A 23,671-nucleotide genomic window follows, 5' to 3' on the forward strand; every position below is an offset into this window, starting at 1 on the left:
GAGAGAGAGAGAGAAACATCCACGATGAGAGAGAATCATGGGTCAGCTGCCTCCTGCAAGTCCCCACTGGGGATCGAGCCCACAACCCGGGCCTGTGCCCTGGACCGGAATCGAACCCGGGACCTTTCAGTTCACAGGCCTGGTTCCGCGGCGAGGAGACCGAGCTCTGGCCGAGACGCGCCCCCACGCCCGGCCCAGGAGCGTTCGGCCCGCAGGTCCCAGGTCCCGTCCCCTCGTGAGGGCCGGCGGGACGTGAGGAGACCCCAGGGCGGCGGGAGGACCGGGCCGCCCGCGGAAGCCGAGCCCTCACGCGGGGCCTCGGGGGCCGCCAGGGGGCGCTGCGCCGCCGGGACGCGGGCACGTCGGGGCGTGGCTTCGGGCCCCGCCCACCGGCGCTGGGCGCGCCTGCGCAGTGTGCCTCCCCCGCAGAGGCTGCTGGGCGGGGCGACGCGAGCCAGCGCCGAGCGGGAACCGGAGCGGGAGCGGGAGCGGAGCGGAGCGGCGGCCGGAACATGTGGAGACCGGTGAGTCCTCGCCGTGCGGCCCGGCGCCCCGTTCCCCGGCCGCCGCCAGGCGCCCGTGCGGGCCCCTCAGGGCCCCGAGCCCCGAGCCCCTGCGCACCCACAGCCGGGGCGTCCGGGCCTGTCTGGGAGCCGGTCCCCGGGCCGCCCCGCCCCGACCTCAGCTCTTTAGGGTGCTCACCGCCTCGGGTGCCCTGCCCCCCGGACGCCCCTCGAGGCCCCCAGGAGCCCCGGCAGCGTGCGCCGCGCACACCCCGGAGCCCTGGTCCTCACGGGCACCTGCGGGAGGGACGCCCTTCTTCACGGAGCTCCGGCCGCCGCCCGTGTGTCCCTCAGACCCGGCTGAGCCCTCGCCGTCCTCCCTTCCGTCGGGCCCTGACCCGCCCGGGCCGCGCTGAGCCGGCACCTGCCCGGCTCCCGCTCGCGCCTCCCGCCCTGGGCGGCCTGCCCGCGCCTCGCGGTGGCCCTGACCCGGCAGCTGGTGCCTGGTGGTTGGCGCCGCGGTCACCGCTCCCCCCGGGGTCTGGCCTGTCCCCTCCGGAAGGTCGGCTTTCTGGGCGCCGGCCTTTCTCTTGCAAACCCGCCTTGTCGGTGGAGACATGCACGGCCTGAGCCTGCGGCGGGCGGCGAGCAGCTCCCGTGCGCGGCGCAGCCGTCGGATCGGCGGGAGGGACCTGGTCCTGAGGACGCGCCTCGCAGTGTGTGCAGCTTCTCACCCATCGGTCCGGTCCGGTCCGGTCCGGTCCGAGCGCGGGGCCAGGGCGAGGGGCAGGCTTTAGCCCCCGGTTAGGAGCTGCTCAGCCCCTGAACCGAGTGGGACCCAGGGGCTGCGGGGGTCCTCCAGGCCCCTCCCGGGCCCAGATTCCCGCTCACCCTGAGGACGTGGCTGTGTGGTCACCCCTCCTGGCGAGGGTCCGGGCTGCTGCCCTCTTACGAAACGTCAGGGGTCCTTCCCGGTCGGTGTAGGTTTCTTTCTTGTTGTTTCTAATGTATTTTTGTTGGTTTCAGAGGAAGGGAGAGGGAGAGAAACATCCATGATGAGAGACACTCATGGGTCAGCTGCCTCCGCCACGCCCCACACGGGGTCGAGCCCACAACCCGGGCGTGTGCCCTTGGCCCAAATCGAACCCGGGACCCTTCATTCCGCAGGCTGACACTCTATCCACTGAGCCACACCAGCCAGGGCTGTGCAGGTTTCTGTTACAGCATCACCAGGAGACTCAGTGGTGGCTTCTTACTGCCCTGGGCAGCTTGTCTGCAGTGACATTTCCTCTTCCTTCTCATCAGCTGTCTGATCCACGCGGTGCTAGGAAAGCAAGCAGCTCGGCTGGGGCGGAGTGCCTGACCACACACGTTCTTGGTCCTGCATCCAAGTACACACACAGCCATTATCCGTTTGAGTGTTGCTGCTCAGAGATCTTTTCTTGCTGCTTTGTACGTTGTTAGCCAAGTTCTGATGAGCCCTGGGTTTCTGCAGACACACTGTGCGCACATTCGAGGGAAGCAGGACAGGCCAGGGGACAGGAAGCCCATGTCCTCTTGTCCACACTGGAGGCTTGGGGAGTGGGAGGGGTGCGGGGACAAGCAGATGCTGGCATGTGGGAGGATTTCCTGGGACCCATAGCCCTCTCTGCACCTGTGTCCAGATGCCTCTGGTGCTCAGGCCCTGGGTGGGCTCAGGTTACGTGTGATGTGGAAGCTCCCCTGGACTGGACCCTGGCAGGTTTAGCTGCAGGCTCTGCCCACATTTATAGCCACATGATCTCTTTGGGCTTCGGGGATGTCTCTTGGGTGATGGGGATAGTTTGGGGAGCACCGGGCATCCCTACCAGGCCGGCCCCTGTGGGTGCTGTGGAGCCGTCTCATCTTGGAGTCCTGTCTGGGGCCAGGCTGCTCTGGGGCCGCTCATCTCTTGCTAGACCGTCCTTCCACCTGCTGCTCAGCCAGTGTCCTCGGCGGGGCCACGTGGGTTCCGGCTCGTTCTGTGTTGATCTCAGTTCAACACCCGTGGAGCTTCTGCTTTGTCCAGCAGAGCGTGTGCTGGGAAGCGAGGTGGGGAGGACATGATGCAGCCAGAGCGCCTACCAGGTGGTCTGTCCACGTGCACCTGGCACCGGGTTGTATGGCTCAGAGGCTGTGGACGCTGGTCCTCAGCTTCCTCACCGGAGCCCGTGACAGCAGTGGACGGTCGTCAGGAGGCTGGGGCGCAGCTGGGGCCTCACGCTCTGCTCTAAGATGACGCCGATGCAGCATTCTTTTCTGTAAAGAAACAGTCCGTGGGGTTGTTGTTGTTAATCTTCACCTGAGGATATTTTTCCCATTGATTTTTGTTAAGAGAGTGGAAGGGGAGGGGGAGAAAAGAGAAACATCTATTTGTTATACTGCTGAATTTTGCATTTACTGGTTAATTCTTGGATGTGCCCTGACTGGGTATCGAAACCACAACTTTGGTGTATCGATCGACACTCTAACCAACCGAGTTGCCCAGCCAGGGCCAGTCCTGTAGGTTTTATCGATGGATTGATAATTTATGTTAGAACAGAGAAAAATCTTTTAAAAACGTTTTTACTGAATTTATTGGGGCTGACATGAATGTTTAAGGTTATTTGTGAGGGAGGTGACTTGACATTGTCTCACCAAACCCGGCCTCTGACTGCCCCGGGGACAGTGTGCCCGCTGCTGTGAGGACCCGCTGCTCTGGAGGGCCTCCGGGTGGGCCGTGTGGGGCCAGGATGGTGTCGGCTGGGCCGGGCCCCGTCAGCAGACGCTCTCCTTTTGCTGAGCCCCTGTTGGTGTCAGGCCCGAGTGAGGAGCTTTATTTCCACCACCTCTCACCTTCCCAGCCTTGCAAGGTAGACTGTTGCCCATTCAGAGAGGAAAGGTGTCAGGAGGGCAGTTGCCCCGGCACCAGGTGGTGGTTCGAGGCTGCAGACCAGCCTGTTCCTCCATCCTGGGGCTGGGCACTCGGGGACCCTTCCCCACTCGTGACACCCCATCCACACAAGGCTGCTGTGAGCCAGGAGCCATCTGCATGCCCTGTGCCGTCTCCCGGGGTGACCATACCAGCCTGTGCCTGGCGGGGGGTGGGGGTGGGGGTAGGGTGGGGGGGTAGGGGTGGCTGCACAGGCTTCCTTGGGGATGAGCCCTCCCACTGCGTCCCTCCCTGGTGGGCGGGGGCTTCTCCAGGGCCAGGACTTGAAGGCGAGCCTCTGGGAGCGCTCCTCCGCTGCAGGCTTCTGCCAGCTGAGTCAGAGGTGCCCAGAGCACCTGCAGCCACATGCCCAGCCTTCACAGGGGCACCTGGGGGGTTGGGTGTTGCTGGGTTTGGGCGTGGTCTTGGGGCTCCTGTGCCAAGGCTCAGGGTGCTGCACACACAACCTCTGATCCAGGCCCCTGGCTCTGCTTCTCTGATTGTTGGCCCGTTGCTAGGACACCCTGTGGACCTTTGCTCTGAACGCTGATTTCTCAGAATGAGTGCAGTTGGTCAGCTTTGGCAAGTTCCCTTCTTGGTCTGCCATGGTGAACCCCATGGGGCTTACAGCAGACCCCACCTTGCCACCCGTCCACTCTACCTCCTACATATAACCTCTCGCCAAGCTCCTCATGTACTGGGAATAGTCTCTCTTCTCTTCTTGGCAAAATGAGCCCTTCTTTTCCTTTGGAAGAAGCTGTGGGGAGCGGTGCTAACCGAGTTCACTTCGGCCCAGCGAGTGTGCGCCGCTTTGTGTCAGGCGAGGCAGAGGGTTGTTGAGGGGAGGGGAGGGCATGGGGACAGCCCAGTGGCTGGGCACAGCGAGGAGGGAGCCTGGGAGAGTTGCCGGCGCATTGACGCCAGGGGAGCTCAGCTCGCACCTCTGCCTGCCCTGTGCTCCGAGCTTTGCAAGCCTCCGTTCACTTGATCTGTACTTTGCCAGTGCGGTGGTCCCCACTTCATAGACAGGGAGACTGAGGCACAGAGAGGGAAGCCTGGCTGGTCAGTGCCGGTGCCTGGATCCCAGTTCTAGCCCCTGATGTCCAGACCCAGAGCCTGCCCCGCTGCTCGGCCTGGGCGGCTGTCGTGGGCCCGAGCTCCACCTCCTCGATGCCTGGAGCACCCTTCCCCCGAGTGGTGACAACCGAGTGTCTGCAGACAGTGCCCGATGCCCAGCACAGAACCGTCCAGGCGAGGACCCCTTGCCTGGCTCCGAAACGCCACCTTCCCGGCAGGGACATCCAGTAGGACAGCAGATGCTTCGAGCCTTCTCTCGTGAACACGTAGGCATATAGGTGCCAGCCGACAGCCCCCGCCTCGGCCTGCCCACTGCTCACATCTTGCCCCAGTTGTTCCTGTTTCTCTTTGAAAACATATGTTTTGTTGTCATTGGACCATTTGATAGTAAGACACAGACATTCTGACACGTACCCTCTGACCAGCGGTTCCCGATGTGGGGCCCAAGCAAACGGGGCAATTTGAGTTTTAAAGGGGGCAATTCAAGGATGACTTAAATGAATGTTTTGCATTTCTTGTGGTTCTAGGGGCCTCATATACAGTATATACATATATATTGTGACATCGATGCATTTCAGTTCTCTGTTACACGTGTAACAATTTCTTAGTGATTTCTTCCTCAGTACTTCAATTGTCCTTTCGTTTTTTTTCTTTTTTCTTTCAAGGATGCCATGTTCTTTGGAAGCTTGTTTAGACCAAGTTAATGGCCTTTTAGGCTTTCTCCACATGAACAGGAGTCACTTTTTGAATAATAAGGATTATACGCCACAGGGAGGGCGTCGGGATGTTAGAGGCGCTTAGGTGGGACGTGGCCAAGAAAGGGTTGGGAACCACTCTCCAGCCTTCACTGTGCGTTCCCGGAACAAGGGCATATGCTCCGTAACCACGGAAACTTTATCACGCCCCACATACCGAGCGCTCAGGCAGACCTTGGGGACATGGCAGTAACGCGAACGTCCCCGTACGGCAAGTCTCGTGGATTTTGTGTTTCTTGGTCATATAGCCTATTGAGCGGGTGTGCGGGAATATTGTGTCTTAAAAAAGAACGTACATACCTTAGTGGAAGCTTATTATTGCTAAGAAATGCCGACCATCACATGAGCTGTTGGAAAACGGGGCCGACAGGCTTGGTGGATGCAAACCTTTAATTTGTAAAAATTGCCCCACCGAGGTGCGCCTGCAGTCCGGGCCCATTCAGGCTGTCTGGGGTGGGGTTCTCCAGGTCGAGGCTGGGGTCCCCCACACTTTCCCAATAACCTTTTATTTAACGTCTCGTTACGAACAACTGGACGTATTTACAGAAGTGGAGAGACTTGATCAGTGACTGTGCCCAGCACCAGTAGCCCACGCAGGGGTCCTGGTGACTTTCTGCAGAGGCCAGCGGTGCTGAGAGAAGGCCCCCTCGCACCTGCTTGTTGGGGTTCCTCAGGGTCACTGGTAGTGAGCGTGAGCCCGGCGGCTGGCAGCGTCGCTGTTGTCGGTTGTTGCTGGTGGGCTGTGGGCTTGTGGTGGCTGCACTCTTGGCTCCTCCCAGCAGCCCCTCCCGGCACTGCTCTAACTTGGGCTTCAGCCCTTCTGCGTGGACACCTGTCCCTGCTTTCCCCAGGGCTGACGCCCCCAGCACAGCGCCCCCTCCCTGGGGAAAGCCTTGGCGAGGCCTTGGGACGCCCGCCTCTCTCTGGCTCTTTGCCCCCACCCTTCCCTCTTCGGGCAGCTCCCTCTTCACCTCTGGGCACACGGTTTTCCAGCCACACAGGCCGGTCTCCTCAGAAACGCCCTGTCCAATCCTGGCTTCGGGCCTTCACCGATGTGTGTCCTCTGCCTAGAAGACCCACAGTGCCCATGCGGATGTCCCCTTGCTGCCAGGCCACAGGGTCCCCCCTCCCTGGCACCCGGTGCTGTCCCCACGGCCCTGTCTACGTATGTCTGTGGTCCCTGGTCACACGCAGGGCCCACTGTCAGGCTGGTCTTCCCAGCAGGGGTGGGTGGGCGGTGGATGTGAGTAGAAGATAGCGGTCAGGTGAGGGACACAGGAGGGCCTGGGCGGAGCCGGGGCAGAGCGGCATCGGAGACGGGCCTGGGACGAGCAGGTGGGGCTGGCCCTCCTGGCACGTGTGCTTGTCACAAACCCCCATTGGATGCCCAGTGGGAGGTGGTTGGGACCCCAGCCTGGACCCAGCCATTCTGCAGGTATTGACTGATGTTCTGAGAACTGACCACCGTGAGCGTGCGCACAGATACGTTCTCTGGGCCTGCTCTTCTGTGCGGCATGGCCATGTGCCGCCATGTGGCCAGGTCAGAGGGGCAGCCGGGTGCAGAACGCCTGCGGCTCTGGCCTCGCTGTGTGGCCTTGCTGGACAGAGGTTTGCCAGCACGTCCTCCTCTCGGGACAACAGGTCATGGACATTTTGCTTGGTTTTCTGTCCTTGAAGTTGTCTCCAGGGCTGCATGCTTTGGCCAGAAAGTGATTGGAAAGTCAGTTCCTTATATGGCCCAGAGTTCACAGTGATGTCTTTTAAAAATACATATTTTTATTGATTTCAGAGAGGAAGGGAGAGATAGAAGCATTAATGATGAGAGAGAATCACTGATCAGCTGCCTCCTTCAGGGCCCACACTGGGGATCAAGCCCCCAACCCGGGCACATGCCCTGACCGGGAATCAAACCATGACCTCCTGGTTCATACGTCGACGCTCAACCACTGAGCCCTGCCGGCCGGGCACACAATGATAACCTTAACATCTGGGCTGTGGGCTATGACTTACTATAAACAGCGTTTTTTCCCCCTAGAAACTGAGAATTTGCAGTTGGAAAATTTGTAGTTGAGGAACTGGTAAGACTCGTAACAAGTCAGATGGGGGACCAAGGCTGCCAGTAGGCAGAGCGCCGTAGCTTCTCTGCCTCTCCTGCTGGCGCCTCCATGTGGCCTAATGAGTTCCTGGTGCCTTCCTGCCTCCACTTTCGAAACGACCATAGCAACGCTTCCCCGCACGTCCTCCTGATTGTGTGGTTAAGGTTCCTGGCACTTCCTGCGGAATGCCTCCCTCGGGCTGGGCCGGGGTCTCGGCAGCAGGAAAAGCCGAGTGCTCGTTCCCAGGCCCCGCGGTGCCGGGCAGGGCGGTGGCCGCCTCCTCTCACCCTGTGCTCTTGTTCACTTTGCAGTCACCACGTTGCCACTTGCACTGCACTGCCCTGCAGGGCCGGCCGCAGCGCCGTCTGGGCCCCGCCGCCGTCCTCAGGAGAAGCCTCAGGGTCCCGCCCACTCAGTGGTGAGTTCTCTGCAGCCTCCAGGCAGGGGTGGGCGACCTCCTGTGGGCCTGTGGCTGGATCTTCTCTGTGCGCCTCCACACACAAGACGGGATGGGTTGCTCCTGGTGTGATGCGAGGGCCTGGGACTGGGGCCCCGGGCCAGGACCCCTTCACAGCATAATGAGCAGAGGGCATCCAGAGCTGAGGCTCAGGCAGGAAGTGGGAGGGGCTGCTGAGGTGGGGCCAGTACACGACACGGGGGCAGGGGCATGAGGGTTGAGACTAGAGCCAGGGAAGACTCAGTGGTAGGTCCCAGGGCCCATAGTGCTGGGCAGGGCGCGTGGCCTGGCGGGGCGGCCACTCGGAGTGGGTGCTGGTCCCACTGTGGTCCTTGCCTTGACCTCTCCCCGTGTTCAGTGTGTGCTACCTGCACACCTTGCCATCCTGGCGCTTGCAGTCCCGTGGGCCATTGGCGAGGTGTTTGGTGGGGTGACTACAGGGTAAGCAGTCCTGGTCCTGTGAGTGGCTTTCCATGTAGTCAGCGACCCACTTGCTCCATCCACTGGCCCCTTGGAGCCTAGCATCTGGGGTGCTGTGGGCTCAGGTGAGGTGACTTGGGCACCGTGGACAGAGAGCATCTGGGATCAACGTCACCTGCACAACCAGGCCAGGCAGGGATGGGGCGCAGACGGCAAGCAGCCAGCATGCCTCTTTGTCCCTCCAGGCCCCTGGGATCCCAGCCCCTATGGAAGAAGGTGCTCACCTCCACAGCCATGGGGCTGCCACTGCTCCTGGGCGTCCGCTACCTCACCGCAGAGCCGCAGGAGAGGAGGAAGATGCGGCTCATGGTGGACGGTGTCACGCGCTTTGGCAGGTACGGCTGGTGGCGTGGCCCTTCCTTCTCCCTGCACAGCCCCACCCTCATGGGCCTAGTGCAGGTGAGTGGTCACCCTGGACACGCCTCCACAGACCCTCCAGATCAGCCCTAACTGGTGGGAGGCAGGGAGGGGCATGGAGCCTTCCACCCTCCTCCTCACCTGTCTTCTCGCCCCAACTTCCCCGCCAGAGTTGGCACCCAGAGGTCTCACCCCAGCCCAGGGCACTGGAGTGGACATGGTGCTGTCTGCTCCTCAGGCTCTTTGACGCTCGGGGGCAGGGCTGACCTCCCGGAGGAGCCCCTCGGTCAGCACTCCTGCTCTTGGTCCGATCCAGGAATTCCTTAGCCTCAAAGGCCTAAGAACCAGCTCTTGGCACCGAGTAAAACTGTCGTTTACCCAAACGCACTGTGTACAGGCCTCCCTGTGGAAAGGGCTCACGTGAGACCCTAGTTAAGGGTGCTGCTGGGCCAGGTGTCCGATCTGCTAGTTGTGAACACCTGCTGCCTCTTGGGCCTGGGCCGAAGCCCCTGGACGGCTGAGGCCACAGAGGCCTTCAGGCACCTCGCCAGAGGCTTCGTTGAGATTTACACGAGGCTGGAGATGCCAGATGGCTGACCGCCTGCTCACTCCGCCTCCAGGCTGAAGCCAGCCCATTACTCCTCCCTGGTGGGCAGCTGACAGGTTTGCCTGGAACTCCCAGTTGCCCTCCTGGGCTGGTTCCTGGCGGGGGCCTCTGTTGTGCCAGCCTCGAGGTTGATGGCCAAGCCTGGAGTTGGATCCGCCTTTTCTTCTGTCCCTGTGCAGCTTGGTGCTGAAAAGCCCCCTTGGCTGGCCGGGGCTGGTCTTGCCTGCCTCGTGTGGCTGCTCTGCGTGCGTGTCGGACACCCCAGCAGCAGGCTCGCGTGCCTGCCTCTCTGCCGTGCTCCCGGGAGCACATCCCATCGCCTCCTGTCAGAGGCTGAGCTGGGATTGGAGGGAGGGAGCCAGACGAGTACCCCCGTCGGCGCCAAGCCTTACAGGTGCCAGGACAGGCAGGCCTGATGGGGCATCGTGGCGGGTGCTGTGTGACCACGGGGCCTCTGGAGACGGGGGACACACAGCAGGTCCTGGGTAATGGGCGGCATGGGTGCAAGAGCCCAGGGAAGGACAGAGGTCGCGGGGAGGGGCTGAGTCTGACCATAACTCACCGATGCTTGTTCTGTGGCCAGAGTGTGTCACAGGTGCCCTGTGCACAGACTGGGGTGGGTGGGAGGTTTGCTTTAGGACCTTTTTACAGTCTCTGCCAGCCCCCCCCCCCCCCCACACACACACCTTTTTTGTCACAATTTCAAATGTCCAGAAAAGTTGCAAGAATAATACAGCTTTTTGCTGGAAACTTTGCAAGCAAGTTGTCATCATGCCCTGTCATCCCTGAAAGCTTGAGTGTTTCCTAAACTAGGACTTTCTCCTTCATAATCACAACCAGGAAGCTGCTACCTCATGACCTTTGACCTTCCCTGTCACCACACACCCCAGGAGCAGCCCTTTCAGCACCAGGGCCCGTCTAGAGTCCGTGTCTTGGGTCTAGAGTCGGGGCCGCAGCCAGACCTCTTCAGTAGTCAGTTCTTCAGAAACAGGGCCCTGGACAGATCTGGAGGCACCAGAAGGGGCCTGGGCCTGGGTTGCGCTGGGCTGTCACCTTGGCAGGAGAGCAGTGGGGATCCCTATCTGGGAATTGACTCCCTGGGGCTCCTGTCCACGGGCCCTGCCTGGGAGAGAGTGGGGGCAGGGCCAGGAGTGTGCGGGCCTGGGGCAAGGGTGTGTTCACATGGGAGCTGGCCAGTTGGCCAGCGCAAGTGTGCCCAGTCCTGGGTGGGTTTTCCTTTTGGACGAGTGTCCTCTAAAAGACTACAACCCCCCCCCCCCCAGCTCTCACTCCCATGGGCCCTGGGCCCCGGGCAGCATTGCTCAGGGGCTGAAGGGTGGAGTGGGTGCAGGTGGCCTATTCTGCAGACCAGGAGCTGATGGACACAGAGCACAGAGGCTGGGACGAGCCTCCTCTGGCCTTGGGCCCCGAGGGGCGGGTGGAGGGGGCCCTGAGACTGTGTCTGCTGGGGCTGAGGGAGCCTGTGCTGGCAGGTCCTTGAGGGTCGGCCTGCAGATCTCCGCAGACTACTGGTGGTGCACGAACGTCGTCCTGCGACGGGTGGAAGAGGTCTGTCCGTGCCTCCTTGGTGACAGCTCGGCTTGTCTGTGCTGTGGGGCGGGATTCTGGAGGAGCTGGGTGTTGGGTGGACTGAGGAGGTGCCTGCCTGCCCCCATGCCCCCTCCATGCCTGTGGTCAGAACAGCCCGGAGTACTTGGAGGTGATGTCTGCGTGCCATCAGCGGGCGGCTGACGCCCTGGTGTCCGGGGCCATCTACAACGGGGGCCTCTACGTGAAGCTGGGCCAAGGGCTATGCTCCTTCAACCACCTGCTGCCCCCTGAGTACATCCAGACGCTGCGTGTGCTGGAGGACAGGGCCCTCACGCGCGGCTTCCGGGAGGTGAGCCCCACCCTGGGCAGAGGCTGGGCGGGGCTCGGCCTGGCCTCCACGCTGCCCTAAGAACCCTCTCCACCAGGTGGACGAGCTGTTCCTTGAAGACTTCCACGCCCTACCCCACAAGCTCTTCCAGGAGTTTGACTACCAGCCCATTGCCGCCGCCAGCCTGGCCCAGGTCCACCGTGCCCGGCTGCACGATGGCACCGTGGTGGCTGTGAAGGTACAGGGTCCCCCTGCTGGTGGTGGCTGGGGAGGCGGCAGGCTTGGGTGGCAGCAGTGCAGTGCCTTGCCCATGCAGGTGCAGTACATTGACCTGCGGGACCGCTTCGACGGGGACATCCACACCCTGGAGCTCCTGCTCAGGTTGGTGGAGTTCATGCACCCCAGCTTCGGCTTCAGCTGGGTCCTCCAGGTAACCATCCTTGGGCAGGAGCGGCACCCTCTGCTGGGCTGGGCTGTGCCTGGCCCTGACCTGCCCGCCCATGTGGCCCCCAGGACCTGAAGGGGATCCTGGCCCAGGAGCTGGACTTTGAGAATGAGGCCCGGAACGCTGAGCGCTGTGCACAGGACCTGAAGCACTTCCACTACGTCGTGGTCCCCCGAGTATTCTGGGACGTGTCCAGCAAGGTGGGCTGGGTGCCCTCCGGGTGGGGGCCGGGACGCACACCTGCTGAGCTCAGCCTCTCGCTCTCTCCCAGCGCGTGCTGACAGCCGAGTTCTGTGAGGGCTGCAAGGTCAACGATGTGGAGGCCATCAAGTCCATGGGGCTGGCTGAGCAGGACGTGAGTGCATGTGCCCGGGGGTGGAGTCGGGGGGGGGCGTGCCTGTCGTGTGCACAGGTCACATGAGGGAGGGGTGCCTCATGTGCCCTGTGACAGTGGCGTGGCCCTGTCCCTGCCCCAGATAGCAGAGAAGCTCATCAAGGCTTTTGCTGAGCAGATCTTCTACACGGGCTTCATCCACTCCGACCCCCACCCTGGCAACGGTAGGCAGCGCCGCAGTGGGCGGGGCTGGGGCTGGGGCTGGAGCGGGCCAGCATGAGCCGTGTGCCCTGCCCTTAGTGCTGGTGCGGAAAGGCCCGGACGGGAAGGCAGAGCTGGTGCTGCTGGACCACGGCCTCTACCAGTTCCTGGATGAGAAGTAAGTGCTGGGGGTGCAGGGCTGAGCCTGTCTTGCCTGTCCTGCTGAGCTGGACTCACTCTTGGCCCCACAGGGATCGGTCAGCCCTGTGCCAGCTGTGGCGGGCTATCATCCTGAGAGACGACAGCTCAATGAAGAAGCACGCGGCGGCACTGGGGGTGCAAGGTGAGGCAGGGTGTGTGTGTGTGTGTGTGTGTGTGTGTGTGTGCCCGCGCAAGGGCACACGGGCACGCAGCTTGACTCAGCCTGCCCCCAGACTACTTCCTGTTCGCGGAGGTGCTCATGCAGAGGCCTGTGCGCCTGGGGCAGCTGTGGCGCTCCCACCTGCTGAGCCGAGAGGAGGCGGCCTACATGCAGGCCATGGCGCGGGAGCACTTCGAAGGCATCATGGCCGTGCTCAAAGCCCTGCCGCGGCCCATGCTGCTCGTGCTGCGGAACATCAATACCGTCCGCGCCATCAACACTTCCCTTGGCGCCCCCGTCGATCGCTACTTCCTCATGGCCAAGAGGTGGGTGTTGGCAGGGAGCCCGTGGGGGTGGGGGTGGGGGTGGGGGCAGGGGAGAGCTGGGTTGGGCTGACCATGTCTCTGGCAGTGCCGTCAAGGGCTGGAGCCGCCTGGCAGGCTCAGGGCACACGAGTGTCTATGGCACCAGCCTCCTGCGCCACATCAGGGTCATCTGGGAGATGTTCAAGTTTGAAGTGGCCCTGAGGTGAGTGGACAATTGGGGCCCAGCGGGCACATGGGGGGCCATGGCCTGCTCCCCACTGATTTGCTACCCCTCCTTTCCCCCCCCGCCCAGGCTGGAGACCCTGTCCATGAAGTTCACAGTCCTCATGATTCGAGTGCTGATGCACCTGGACCTCATGCCCAGGGACGAGGGGCTATATGAGTACCTTGCAACCTAGGGCCCTAGAGCAGGAGGCCCGGACTGGAGATGTGGACGCCCCCCAACCCGAGACACTGGAGCAACTGTCGGCTTGAGTGGGGGGTGGACCCCGGGGGCTCTGACCACTGGTAGGGCCAGGAGCCCTGCAATGACCACACGTACTTCTCAAACCAAACAAATCTTTCTCCTGTGTTTTGTACAAAAAGGGGTGGTGGCAGTGGCTGTATCCAGGGGTCTAGAAGTGGGCAGTGACCCGGTCCGTCTCTAACAGGTCATCCAGGATCTGTGGGGAGAGGGCAGGTAAGGGGCAGAGCAGGGTGAAGTGGGGTGGGATGGGGAGGTAGGCGGCTTGCTCACAATGTCAGGTGTGGTGCCGATCTTCTTGGCCAGCTCGCTGCGCTCCATGGTGCTCAGGTACAGGTAGCGGTTGAGCAGCTCTCCGTCCAGGATGTTCCGCACGGCATTCTGCAGGGTGCGCCGGTCCACGTGCAGCATCCTGGGGAGGTGTTAGGCATGGGGAGCTGGACAGACCTGGGGGGAGGTGTTGGGGGTGGGAAGCAGAGGCATGCTCACCGAAAGGCACGGGGGTTGAGGCCAGCGTGGTGGGGCAGCATGGTGGTCAGCGCATTCTGCAGCATCAGTAGCCGCCGGTAGGTCTTCTCCTGCATGGGCAGCAGGAGCCCGATGCCGCCGTCGAGGGTGGCTGCAGGGGACAGTGTGAGCCCAGTTATCCTATCCCAGCACCACCTGCCCACCCGTGCCACTGCCCCTTGTCCCCACCCACAAGGCCTCACCGAACCACGTTATGTGCTTGTTCTCCCACATGACCGACTTCTTGCTGGGCCCCTCAGCAGCACCTCGGCACGGGGTCCTCCAGAAGGTGTTCACGTGGGCACCCACGTGGAAGTCTGCCCGACGCAGCAGGCGCATGCCACCAAAGCTCTCTTTGGCTGGACCAGAGAGACCTCAGGTCATAGCCCGCCCAGCCTCTGCCCAGCCCCTGCCCTGAGTCAGGGAGTACTCACCCTCCGGCAGGTACATGTACACCATGAGGTTGCGGTCACGGTCAGACACTGGAAACAGAGCCCCAAGTCAGCCTGGTCACCACAGTCTCAGCCCCGGACCCCAGTCCTGCACTCACCCAGGAAGCCCAGTTGGGTGCTGTCCACCATGAAGTCCACGCTGTACACTTCCAGGGGCTTGGCGTCCTGGGGACCGAGGGGTGGGTGTCACATCAGGTCCCCCTGGGGACAGGGACCACCTGGCACAGGGCCGTCCCCACCACCCAGGGTACCCGGGAGACGAGGCTGAGCGTCTTGCTGTCCTCCTGGTAGCGCAGCAGTGAGATGCTCTTCATGACGTCGGCGGCCAAGATGAAGTTCTTGATGCTGATCATCTGATGGATGTACAGCTGGGTGTCGATGAAGGCCATGCCCGTCAGCTCGCTGGCACGCAGGCTCCACAGGAAGATCTGTGGTGGGAGAGGTGGCAGCCAGTGGCTCGCAGGCAGGCGGGGCCGTGGGTCGTCACGGGCTGCAGGGGCAGGGACCCACCTTCTGGCCGATGGCCGACACCAGGTGGCCGTTGCAGTGGCAAAGGGCGGTCACGGGCCCCTTCTGCTCCTTTTCGTACAGGACCTTGAACTTGTTCTTGGTCAGGGGCTGGCCAGGCTCGGGCACCACCTCGATCACGTCCATGATCAGGATCCGCCCGCGGCAGGTGACCTCCTCCCCCTGCATGAGGCAGGTCCCCGCGGCCACATAGCCTTTGAGGCCGGACACGGTCTCCTCGCTGCGCAGCGACACCGTCTTCATGCAGGTCACGTGCTCCCACTCCTCCAGCTCGATCCTGCAGGAGGCAGGGTCAGGAGGCAGCCCTGCTACCTGCCTCCCTGCCGCCCCACCTGACCCAGGCTCACCTGGCATTGGGGATGGCCTCCCAGCTGACGGGGGAGATGAGCTGGATGGAGAAGGCCTCCTGCTGGGGGTGGATGTAGCGGTCATCTGCAGAGACAGGGCTCGGTCAGGGAGAGATGGCCCCAAGAGCAGGCCCAGCCTGAACGTCTCCTACCTCTCTCGATGGTCTCAAACTCCTTCTCCTCGCCCGTCATGCGTGGAATCCGGGTGCACGCAGTGTTGGTGCTGGTGGCCACAGCGTATACCTGGGGGAGTGGAGGTGTCACAGACCAGAGACCAGGCCCAGAAGGTCCCTGGCCTTCAGGGGGACTCAGACCTTGGACTCCACGTGGTAGGCCACATAGTGGGCTGTGCAGCGCAGCGGGATCTTCCTGATGGGCCACGGGGCATCGTAAGACAAGTAGGCAGGCAGGACGCTGATCCTCAGCTCGCCCTGGGGGTTGAGGGGGTCAGTGAGGCCAGGCACCCACTGAAAGCAACACAGGTGACCCCAGGCCCACAGGGTTCTCTGGGATCAGACCCCGCTCTGTGCAGCATGGTGAGCAGGCAGTTGGGGTCAGCCAGGGCAAGGGGGGGTCAGGACCCGAGAGCACTGGAGGCAAAGGGTGGCCCGCCCTGGCCATACCAGGGCTGCAGATAGGCGAGTGGCCCCTGCCAGGCCCAGCCCCCCTCACCCAGTCCCGGGTGCATCAGCACCATCATCCCTGGAGTTCTTGGGTGACAGAGGAGGAAAGTGAGGCTCAGAGGTGAGCGCCTCAGCCAGCCACAGCGCCGACGGGGCAGAGCTGGGGTCTCAGCTGCCAGAGCAGTGACAGTGCCTGAACTCGGTCGCCCAGGCAGGTGACCTCAACCTTCCCAGCAGTAAGCCCAGGTCTCGCCTCCTTAGCCCCCCCTCCCCCTCCCCCCACCGCCCCCGAAGCTCCATCTCGTCACCAGCACCTTGTCTCCAGCCCAGCACGGCACCTGCCCTGGCAGCCCCACCCGGCAGCTACCTGTCTGTTGAAGTACAGGAAGCCGCGGGGGCAGTTGACGTTGTGGAACGGGGCGAAGGAGTCGATGGGGCCGTCGATGCCCATGGGGTGCAGCCGCAGGGCCCCCCGGCTGGTCACCAGGAGCCAGTGAGGCGAAGGCCCACAGATGAAGACCTGCGGGCAGCACCATGAGGAGCCTGCGGGCGAGGCCCCACTGCTTGGCCTCCCCCAGTCCCCAGCCTACCCCCGAGTAGCCGTAAATGTCCTCGAAGTAGCGGAAGCGCGCCACTCGCCCACGGGCCGCGGCCCCCTCCTCGGCGCTGCCACCCTCCGCCTTCTTCTTGGACAGCTTAGGCTTCTTCTCTCGGAAGTTGATGTTATGGGGGACCTGGGGGGAGTTCTGTGAGCACCCGTCCCTGCCCCCACCCCGCCCAGTGCCCCCCGGCCACTCCCGCACCTTCTTGAAGCGAACTTTGAGGTTTCCCTGGCCGAGCTGCGAGTCGTGGGCAAAGGCCTCGTAGATGAGTAGCTCTTGGTCCACATGCACCTGGGGATGGTGTCGGGTCATCAGGGGCCTGGACAGCGCAGGCCCAGGATGGGGCCGGGGGCCCTGCCTGTGCTCACCAGCAGGTAGGGCCGGCTCTGGCGACTCCCGAGCGCCACCAGCAGCACCTCCTTGACGAGGGGCAGCTCCCCCTGGCGCGTAGCCTCCTCCTTCCGGGCCTCGCCCTGCGTGGTGGGCTGGCCGAACGAGCTGTCCACCAGCACCCGCTGCCCCACCGGGAAGTTCTTCACCAGGAACACCAGCCGCCAGTCAGGGAGCTGGTAGATCTGAGGGGACGGGTGCTTAGTGGAGGCAGGATGGGGAGGGGCGGCTGCGTGGGCACAGGGCGCCACCCACCTCCATGGTTCCATTCTCCCGCACCAGCAGGCACCAGTGTGTGGGCTCAGCCCGGAAGGGCGTGGGGTCCCGGTCGGTGGGAGGCTGGCTGCTCCTGCGCGCCTCCTCCTTGCAGGGGCTGAAGAGGGAGCCTGAGTCCCCGTACAGCATCTCCTCCTCGTCATCCACTGTGGGGCTGGGGAGCACATGCGCGGATCAGGGGTGGCCCGCCCCGGGGACCCCAGCCCCGAGGACCCCGGCCCCCCACACACCTGGTCTCTGAGCCTGGGCCCTCCGCCTCGGAGCCGCTACGCCCCCCAAGCTCATCGCGGGCCCCGCCCAGGCGGCTCTCGGTGGTGAACATGCCACTGACGTCGCGGTACACACACATGGCGATCACCTTGGACTGCTGTGGGGGGAGGGGGCTCAGTGGTCCAGGAGGGGCGGGGACAGCGGTTGGGGGCAAGGGGTCCGGGGGTGAAGGGGCCTACATGGTGCAGCGGCGGCTTGTGCAGAGCCAGGCGGTGGTGGCGGCCCCCGTAGGAGTCGCTCTTGAGCAGGAACATAGTGACGTGGCCCTCGGAGCTCATGATGACCACGTAGGGGTCAGCCACGGCGCACTGCACGATGGGGGAGCCCAGGTCCACAGGGATGAAGTGCAGCTGGTTCACTGCAGACACAGGCCAGTCAGTGCACCCTGCCCCCGCTCGCCGGCCCACCTGCCCGCCCGCCCACCCGCTGGTCCCACCTCCTTCCAGCAGGCGGATGCCGAGTGGTGACACTTGCACGATGTAGCGATTGTCGCCGATGTTGCCGGCAAAGACTGTGGGACCCTGTGTGGCAAAGCCACTGGTGTCCAGCTCCATGATCTCCTGCCCAGTCTGCAGGATCTGTGGGCAACGGTGGTGAGGCACACCCCTTGCAGGGGGCCCCACCCCAGCACCCCTTTGCCAGGCCCCTCACCATGGTGGAGTCCTCCCGGCTCAGAATCAGGAACCCATGTCTGCGCCCGTCGTCCTCTGTGTCAGGGGTGCTGGGCTCCTGTTCCGCGCCCTCGCCCTGCGGGGTCTCCTCCTGTGACGGGAGGGCAGGCAGAGCACACTCACCACCCAGCCCACAGCCGAGCCAGAGCCCGTTCTGATGCATCTGCTGGGACCTGCACAGCAGGGCCTGCCTCAGCCTCCTCGTCCTCATAGAGACAGCACCAGTCATCGCCCCACGGGCCTTGCAGCCGGGGGTGCACGCACCTGCTCCTTGCGCACAGGGGCAACCACTGTCCACATGTCATAGCAGCCAGGAAGTTCAAAGGTCGTCACCACCTGGGGCCGGATGCTCTTCTGGAAAGACAATGGGGTACAACTGTCCATCCAGGTCCCCAGGAGGCCCCACCCTGGCCTGCCCCCCACACACCTGCAGCACGGACAGGGCCCCGTTCTTGCCGTAGCCAGAGCACATTACGATTTCCAGGTCTGGCTCAGGGCTGTTCTGAAACTGTAGGGGCCGAGGTGAGGACAGGGCCCCCAGGCAAGCCACCCGCCAACCTGCACACCGCCCCCACCCGCCTTCCCAAACCAGGCACCTCTTCAGACAGGAAGGCGGGCTCGCCCATGGCCGCATTGGCACAGGGTCCAATGTTGAGGATGCTGTCACACACCTGAGGGCAGAGCAGTGGTCAAGGCGGGTGGGCCCGCCAGGGTGGGGCCCCTTCTGGGCACAACCTCACCTCAAAGGAGTAAGTGGCCAGTTGTGTGCCCGACTGGGCCTCGCTGCCGTACACCTCGATCTCGTCCACCTCGTCCTGCGGCCCGGACTGGCCACCTGCAGCACACGGAGCGCTGAGATGCCCTGTTCTCTGGCCCCAGCAGCGCCCCTGCCCCCTGACCTCTCACCACTCACCTGACCAGCCCACTGTGGAGTCCACTCGCTTCTTCTTTGACAAAGGCTCTTCCTGTGAGGCAGGAGGGCAGTGAGCAGCCCTGGGGTCACCCTGCACAGGGGCAGAGTCCCCACAGACACCCCCGGCACCCACCTTGTCAGCAGCCTCCCGGACAGCACTGGCCGGGGCCTCCTGCAGCTTCTCCGTGTACTTGAGAAGGAGGGAGTTGCCCAGGCGAGAGCCAAGGAACAGGTACCCAGGCTCCATGGTGACCATCTGAGAGAGGGGCCGGGGCGGGCGGTGGTGAGGGGGGCTGGACCCAGACCCAGACCCAGACCCAGACCCAGACCCAGACCCAGACCCAAGCCTGCCCGCAGCGCCCACTCACGCTGCTGGTGAGCACGCTGGCGGCGGCCTTGTCGAAGTGGAAGGCACGGACGCTGCGCATCCCATCGGTGATGAGGGTCAGCACGTAGCTGTGGGAGGAGGACGCTGAGCTGGGCAAGGCTCCCAGGGTGGGGGTGGGTGGGACGACGAGACTGGGGGTACAGGGCTCCCTGAAGGGGGACTCACATCTCTCCGCCCTTGAGGGAGATGACCATCTTGTCGTAGGAGATGAAGGCCGCCTGGGCACAGTCAAGAGTGATCCGCACGCCCTCCTGGGTGCCTGTTGAGGCGGGGGAGGGGCGTCAGGGACCCAGCAGCCCGCCCCCCCCCCCCCGCCCCAAACCACCCCCCCACCCCTGCCCGCCCCACACTCACGCAGTGGGAAGGCGGTGGTGCCTGAGGTAAGGCTGTTGAGGGCCACGCCGTATGGGGGGACGCTCTGGTTCAGGTAGAGGAGCGAGTTGACTGCAAAGACCACTACCCCACCTGGAGGAGGACAGGTTGGTGGGCAGGGCCCGGGCGCTCCACACTACCTCCCCCAACCCGCCAGGCTCTCACCTATGGGCTTGGGCACCGCCAGGGCCTGGGTGCAGTCGAAGGGCAGGCTGGTGAGGGACCAGATGACTGGGTGGACCTTCTGGGTGATGTTCAGTGAGATGGCCACGATGGAGCATGTGTCCTGCCGCACGGCCACCCGCCTGGGACAGCAGATGGGTCAGCCAGGGGCAGCCAGGGGTCCCCCCCACCGCCCCCCGGGCCCACAGCAGAGGGGCCTCACCCGGGCCACGTCTGGTTGGGCTCAAACAGGATGAGCAGGGTGGGCTCGTAGTAGCCGTGCAGGAACTGCAGGTCGACGATGTTGAGCAGCTTCTCGTCCAGTGCCCGGACGTCGATGATGTAGCTGGGCAGGAAGCTGGACCTCTGCCTGGGGGGTGAGGGCTTCAGCGGGTGGAGGGTGGAGGGCAGGTGGGGCTTGGCCCCCCACGCGCCCCGGCACTCACCCCTCGCCCACGAGCCCCTCGTGCTCCTCGGCCAGGCTCTCCCTGCGGAAGGGGAGCACCACCAGCCGCGTGCCGTAGATGAGCATGGCCGCGCAGCGTCCGTCAGGGTCCACACGCACCCGCGGCGTGTGCACGTTCTGCACGAACCCGTCCTGGGGGTGGAGAGCCATCAGGCAGGCCATGGGGCCAGTGGGAGGCCTCGAGGGAAGCAAGGGGGTGGGCGAGGGCAGGGCGGTGGGGGGAGGAAGAGGGGCCGGACGGGGTGGGGCGCAGCCTGCCTACCCGCAGCTCCGGCTCCTCAAAGTAGTGCAGAGACAGTGTCTTCAGGTCATGGGTGCCCGGGTCGTACTCCACCACAGACAGCTGGGGACAGCAGGTCAGAGCTTCCACCCGCCACTGAGCTCTGCCCAGCCTGCCGCCCACCACCCACCGCTGTGCCCAGGACCCCCACCAAGCCCACCGCCCACCTTGGCGTCTTTGAAGCTCAGCAGCAGGGCATCCCGCTTGGCGCCTGCCAGCTGCACGCTGGCCATGGACATGACGTTGCCGAAGAAGGAGAAGGAAGCCACCAGTTCCAGCTTCTCGCGGTGCTCCCTGTGAGCCTTGCCCTCTGGGGGAGAGGAGGTGGGTACAGGTCTGGTTCCCTCGCCGCAGCCGCCCACCCTCAGGCATGTGGCCAGCACAGCCGCCCGGGTGCTCACCTGTGCTCCTGTCATTCTTGGTCGGGGCCTGGAGGAAGGAGGGGAGGCGCAGTGAAGAGGCGCTGCTGCACCAGCGGCCCCACCTCGTGGACGAACGAGGAGGAAAGACCACCAGGGCTGCCCCGACTGCACCCTCAGTGTGGTGGGGAGCACGAGGCCTACGGAGAGCCGCGCACACCCAGCCCCACAGGCTCACACCTGGGTCCCCAACCTGGACACGGGCTTCTCCTGAGCACACCCCATGCAGGGTCAGAGGTGGGGCAGCTGCTCTACGCACCCCAACCTGCCTGGCTCTGCCCCCAGGGAGTGGAACACGGGGCCAAAGACTAAGGGGGGGGAGTAAACGGGGCTGGAGCAAGAACGTTCCGTGTCACTTGGGGCAAAAGCGCTCATCTGAGCCACAACGTCCTAAATCCAGGAGGCCTGCTGCATCTCCAACGTAACGAGAGAGGAAACGACACAAAACGTGCAACAAAAACAAAATAAAAACACAGACTGATACAAAGCGAAGCCGAGGAGGAGGGCGCAGTCAGAAATAAAGAACAAACACAAAGACGCTGAGTGAGACGGTCATCCAGCCCCAACTACCAGGAACCACATCCGAGTGACAAACACCCCAACGAGCACACACGCTTCTACTGGGCAGAGTGGGTCTGAAGGTAAAAGCGTTCGAGTTAAAAAGGGACACTTCATGGCTAAAAGGTCAGTTCACAAGCAAAAGCTACTGAGAAAGTATAACATCACCCTGAGTCTGTCTCACGAAGCAGCTTTAAGACACCAGACAGACAGACAGACACACACACACACCTCGATAATCCTGCCGGGCAGGTGCCCCACCTCGGCCACCTTTAAAATGACCTGGATAGTCTTAACTTTCGTCTCTTCCATGTAAATGTGAGCGTCAGATGACAGAGTCTAGTGAGAAGCTTATTGCGTCTTTGAGATGAAGAGCCTTGATGGCCGGACCGAACGGCTTTGTGACTCCGAGCAGCCGGGTGCGGCCAGGGGCACAGCTGCTCGGGCTCCAGGGCACTGTCGGGGCCAGGCCAGGCCCGCGCACCCACGGCGCCCTGCCCAGCTCCCGCCGCATCGCTGCCCGCTTCCTGCCCGCTTCCTGCCCGCAGGGTCCCCTCGGGACAGGGCCCGGGAGCAGAGGCGGCGCCGCCTCCGCAGCCACGCCCGTCTGTCGAGGACTCTCCTTCGGGGTTTCTACGGCCACTGAAGGTGTGAACGGCCTCCTGAGGGCTCGGGCTGGGCCCTCCGACCCTGCTCTGCTGGCTCCTTCCCTTCCTGCCAACACGCTGCCCACTCGCTCGTCTTGGCCAAGAGCCTTCCTTTCCCGCCAGCGACTCCCCCGTCTCCTCCGCCCGGTGCACACGCTCCCTCGGGGCTGCCCGCCTCACCGGCTCGGCCTCCGCGGAGGGCGTCCCGGCAGCCGGCGCGCCCCACTCGCCATCCGTGACCCGAAGTCTCACTCCCCCTCCAAGAACCGCTAAGCGGCCGCCTTCCCGGCGCGACCCCAGCGCCCTCGCTTCCCGCCACGGCCGAGCCCGCTGCGCCTCACGGGACCTGCTGCCGCCGCCCTCCTCCCCCACAAACCCCTCCGCCTCGGGAGGCGCTGCCCCGCCCGCTGCAAACACTCGGCCTCCGGCCTCCGCGTGCTCACAGGTGCGTCTCCGTTAGGAGCCCCTCCCCCGTTCCTAGCTTTTGTCCCCAACTACACATCCCAGGCGGGCGCCCCCATCACTGCGGTGTTTGGGGAAACAAAGGCGCAGGTACGAGGCCCGAGGGAGGGAGGGCGCGCGCCCGGCAGGGGGGCCCGGGGGCGGCAGGTACGGGGCAGCCTCGCGCTCAGGCGCCGCGACCCGCGGGCTTCTCCGCCGGCACCTGGGCCGCCCCTGGGCGAGCGCCGGGCGGCGGGGGGCGGGAGCCGGCGGCCGGGCCTACCTCGGCGTCGCGGTTCAGGCGGTACACGTAGAGCTGCGAGGTGCCGGCCACCACGAGGTTGCGCTCGCTGTTGTTGAAGAAGTTGCAGTACATGGAGAACTCGAGGCCGGTGGGCGGGTGCGCCTGCTTGTACACGGCGTACATGGTGCCGGTCCCGGGCGACGCGGGGCCGAGGGCAAGAGGGAGCGGGCCGCCCGCGACCACCCCGCACCTGGCAGTTGGAGCCGGCTCGCGGGGGACCGGGGCGGCGGTGAACACGGTCCGGCCGGGCCCGGAAGCTGAGCGCGGAGGTTCCGGGGTCCTACGCCTGCGCAGTGCCCCGCGGCGGAGCGGCTGCAGAGCGACAGCGGCCCCTGGTGGCCGCGGGGCGGTTTAGCGGTTCCGCTGCCGGTTCCTCGCATGGAGCTCCGACATCCGGAGCTCGCGAGTGCCCGGGCCCCACGGGAGGCGAGCGGGCGACGGCTCAGGGCCGGCTGGGCGCTGCCTGGCCCGGGGTGGGGTCAGCGTGCAGGCTGTCCCCGCAGGAAGCGGCGAGTCTCCGAGCCCCCGTGCGAGGCGCTGTGCCCGGAGCTGGCGCCGAAGTGAGCGAGGCCAGGAGAGAAGGGGCGCCGGGCAGTTGCCGCTCGCCGGTGTGGGGGAGCCCCGACCAGCCCGGGCTAGGAAAGCCTCCGGACACATCCCGCGTGGCGTCTCAGCTGTGTTCCCGCCCGCAGAGCAACCTCCGCACCGTGACCACCGAGCCGAGCGCTGAAGGCCCAGTCCCCCCACTTCTCCCTGCGCTCCCCCCAGCACAGCGGTCTTCTCCT

At 64.1% G+C, this 23,671-nt stretch overlaps 2 protein-coding genes across 4 annotated transcripts; one reads left to right on the forward strand and one right to left on the reverse strand.

Annotated features, from left to right (window-relative positions):
* Window positions 1-447: 447 nt before the first annotated feature.
* ADCK5 (aarF domain containing kinase 5) lies at window positions 448-13,365 on the forward strand. Its single transcript, XM_070392592.1, has 15 exons — window positions 448-524; window positions 7,672-7,778; window positions 8,483-8,632; window positions 10,755-10,830; window positions 10,961-11,161; window positions 11,238-11,378; window positions 11,457-11,570; window positions 11,654-11,785; window positions 11,857-11,940; window positions 12,062-12,143; window positions 12,220-12,298; window positions 12,372-12,463; window positions 12,555-12,807; window positions 12,893-13,009; window positions 13,100-13,365. Exons 1-15 carry the CDS (start codon window positions 513-515, stop codon window positions 13,203-13,205), a joined length of 1,746 nt encoding a protein of 581 aa, XP_070248693.1. The 5' UTR covers window positions 448-512; the 3' UTR covers window positions 13,206-13,365.
* CPSF1 (cleavage and polyadenylation specific factor 1) lies at window positions 13,349-23,118 on the reverse strand. Of its 3 annotated transcripts, none has more exons than XM_070392562.1 (36): window positions 22,866-23,118; window positions 20,919-20,946; window positions 20,685-20,827; window positions 20,500-20,580; window positions 20,218-20,369; window positions 19,995-20,141; window positions 19,775-19,914; window positions 19,592-19,702; window positions 19,403-19,496; window positions 19,218-19,305; window positions 18,983-19,105; window positions 18,850-18,901; window positions 18,677-18,771; window positions 18,533-18,607; window positions 18,364-18,444; window positions 18,201-18,290; window positions 17,917-18,027; window positions 17,702-17,843; window positions 17,445-17,623; window positions 17,226-17,359; window positions 16,975-17,149; window positions 16,698-16,904; window positions 16,531-16,620; window positions 16,318-16,461; window positions 16,095-16,247; window positions 15,419-15,535; window positions 15,257-15,347; window positions 15,105-15,189; window positions 14,740-15,034; window positions 14,481-14,657; window positions 14,328-14,394; window positions 14,212-14,259; window positions 13,981-14,136; window positions 13,760-13,889; window positions 13,544-13,682; window positions 13,349-13,469 (listed from the first exon to the last, which is right to left on the reverse strand). In XM_070392562.1, exons 1-36 carry the CDS (start codon window positions 23,007-23,009, stop codon window positions 13,422-13,424), a joined length of 4,332 nt encoding a protein of 1,443 aa, XP_070248663.1. In that variant the 5' UTR covers window positions 23,010-23,118; the 3' UTR covers window positions 13,349-13,421. The 3 variants fall into 3 exon arrangements, with proteins under 3 accessions (XP_070248663.1, XP_070248661.1, XP_070248664.1); XM_070392560.1 differs by having other exon boundaries at window positions 17,226-17,362; XM_070392563.1 differs by lacking the exon at window positions 18,364-18,444 and having other exon boundaries at window positions 17,226-17,362.
* Between the last annotated feature and the right edge of the window lie 553 nt (window positions 23,119-23,671).

Source organism: Myotis yumanensis, unplaced genomic scaffold (genome assembly GCF_028538775.1).
Source record: "Myotis yumanensis isolate MYYU_CA2020_CCGP unplaced genomic scaffold, mMyoYum1.0.hap1 SCAF_15, whole genome shotgun sequence".
NCBI lineage: Eukaryota > Metazoa > Chordata > Mammalia > Chiroptera > Vespertilionidae > Myotis > Myotis yumanensis.

What these genes read in the sequence shown, in the direction of transcription:
- ADCK5 (XM_070392592.1), top strand. An exon ending in GGTGTCACGCGCTTTGGCAG is followed by an intron (nt 8,633 to 10,754) that starts GTACGGCTGGTG and finishes CTGTGCTGGCAG; the next exon opens with GTCCTTGAGGGTCGGCCTGC. An exon ending in CGACCCCCACCCTGGCAACG is followed by an intron (nt 12,144 to 12,219) that starts GTAGGCAGCGCC and finishes CCCTGCCCTTAG; the next exon opens with TGCTGGTGCGGAAAGGCCCG.
- CPSF1 (XM_070392560.1), bottom strand. Translation starts at nt 23,009, where the DNA reads ATGTACGCCGTGTACAAGCAGGCGCACCCGCCCACCGGCCTCGAGTTC. An exon ending in CCCAACCAGACGTGGCCCGG is followed by an intron (nt 19,915 to 19,994) that starts GTGAGGCCCCTC and finishes CTGCTGTCCCAG; the next exon opens with GCGGGTGGCCGTGCGGCAGG. An exon ending in GGCGGTGCCCAAGCCCATAG is followed by an intron (nt 19,703 to 19,774) that starts GTGAGAGCCTGG and finishes GTCCTCCTCCAG; the next exon opens with GTGGGGTAGTGGTCTTTGCA.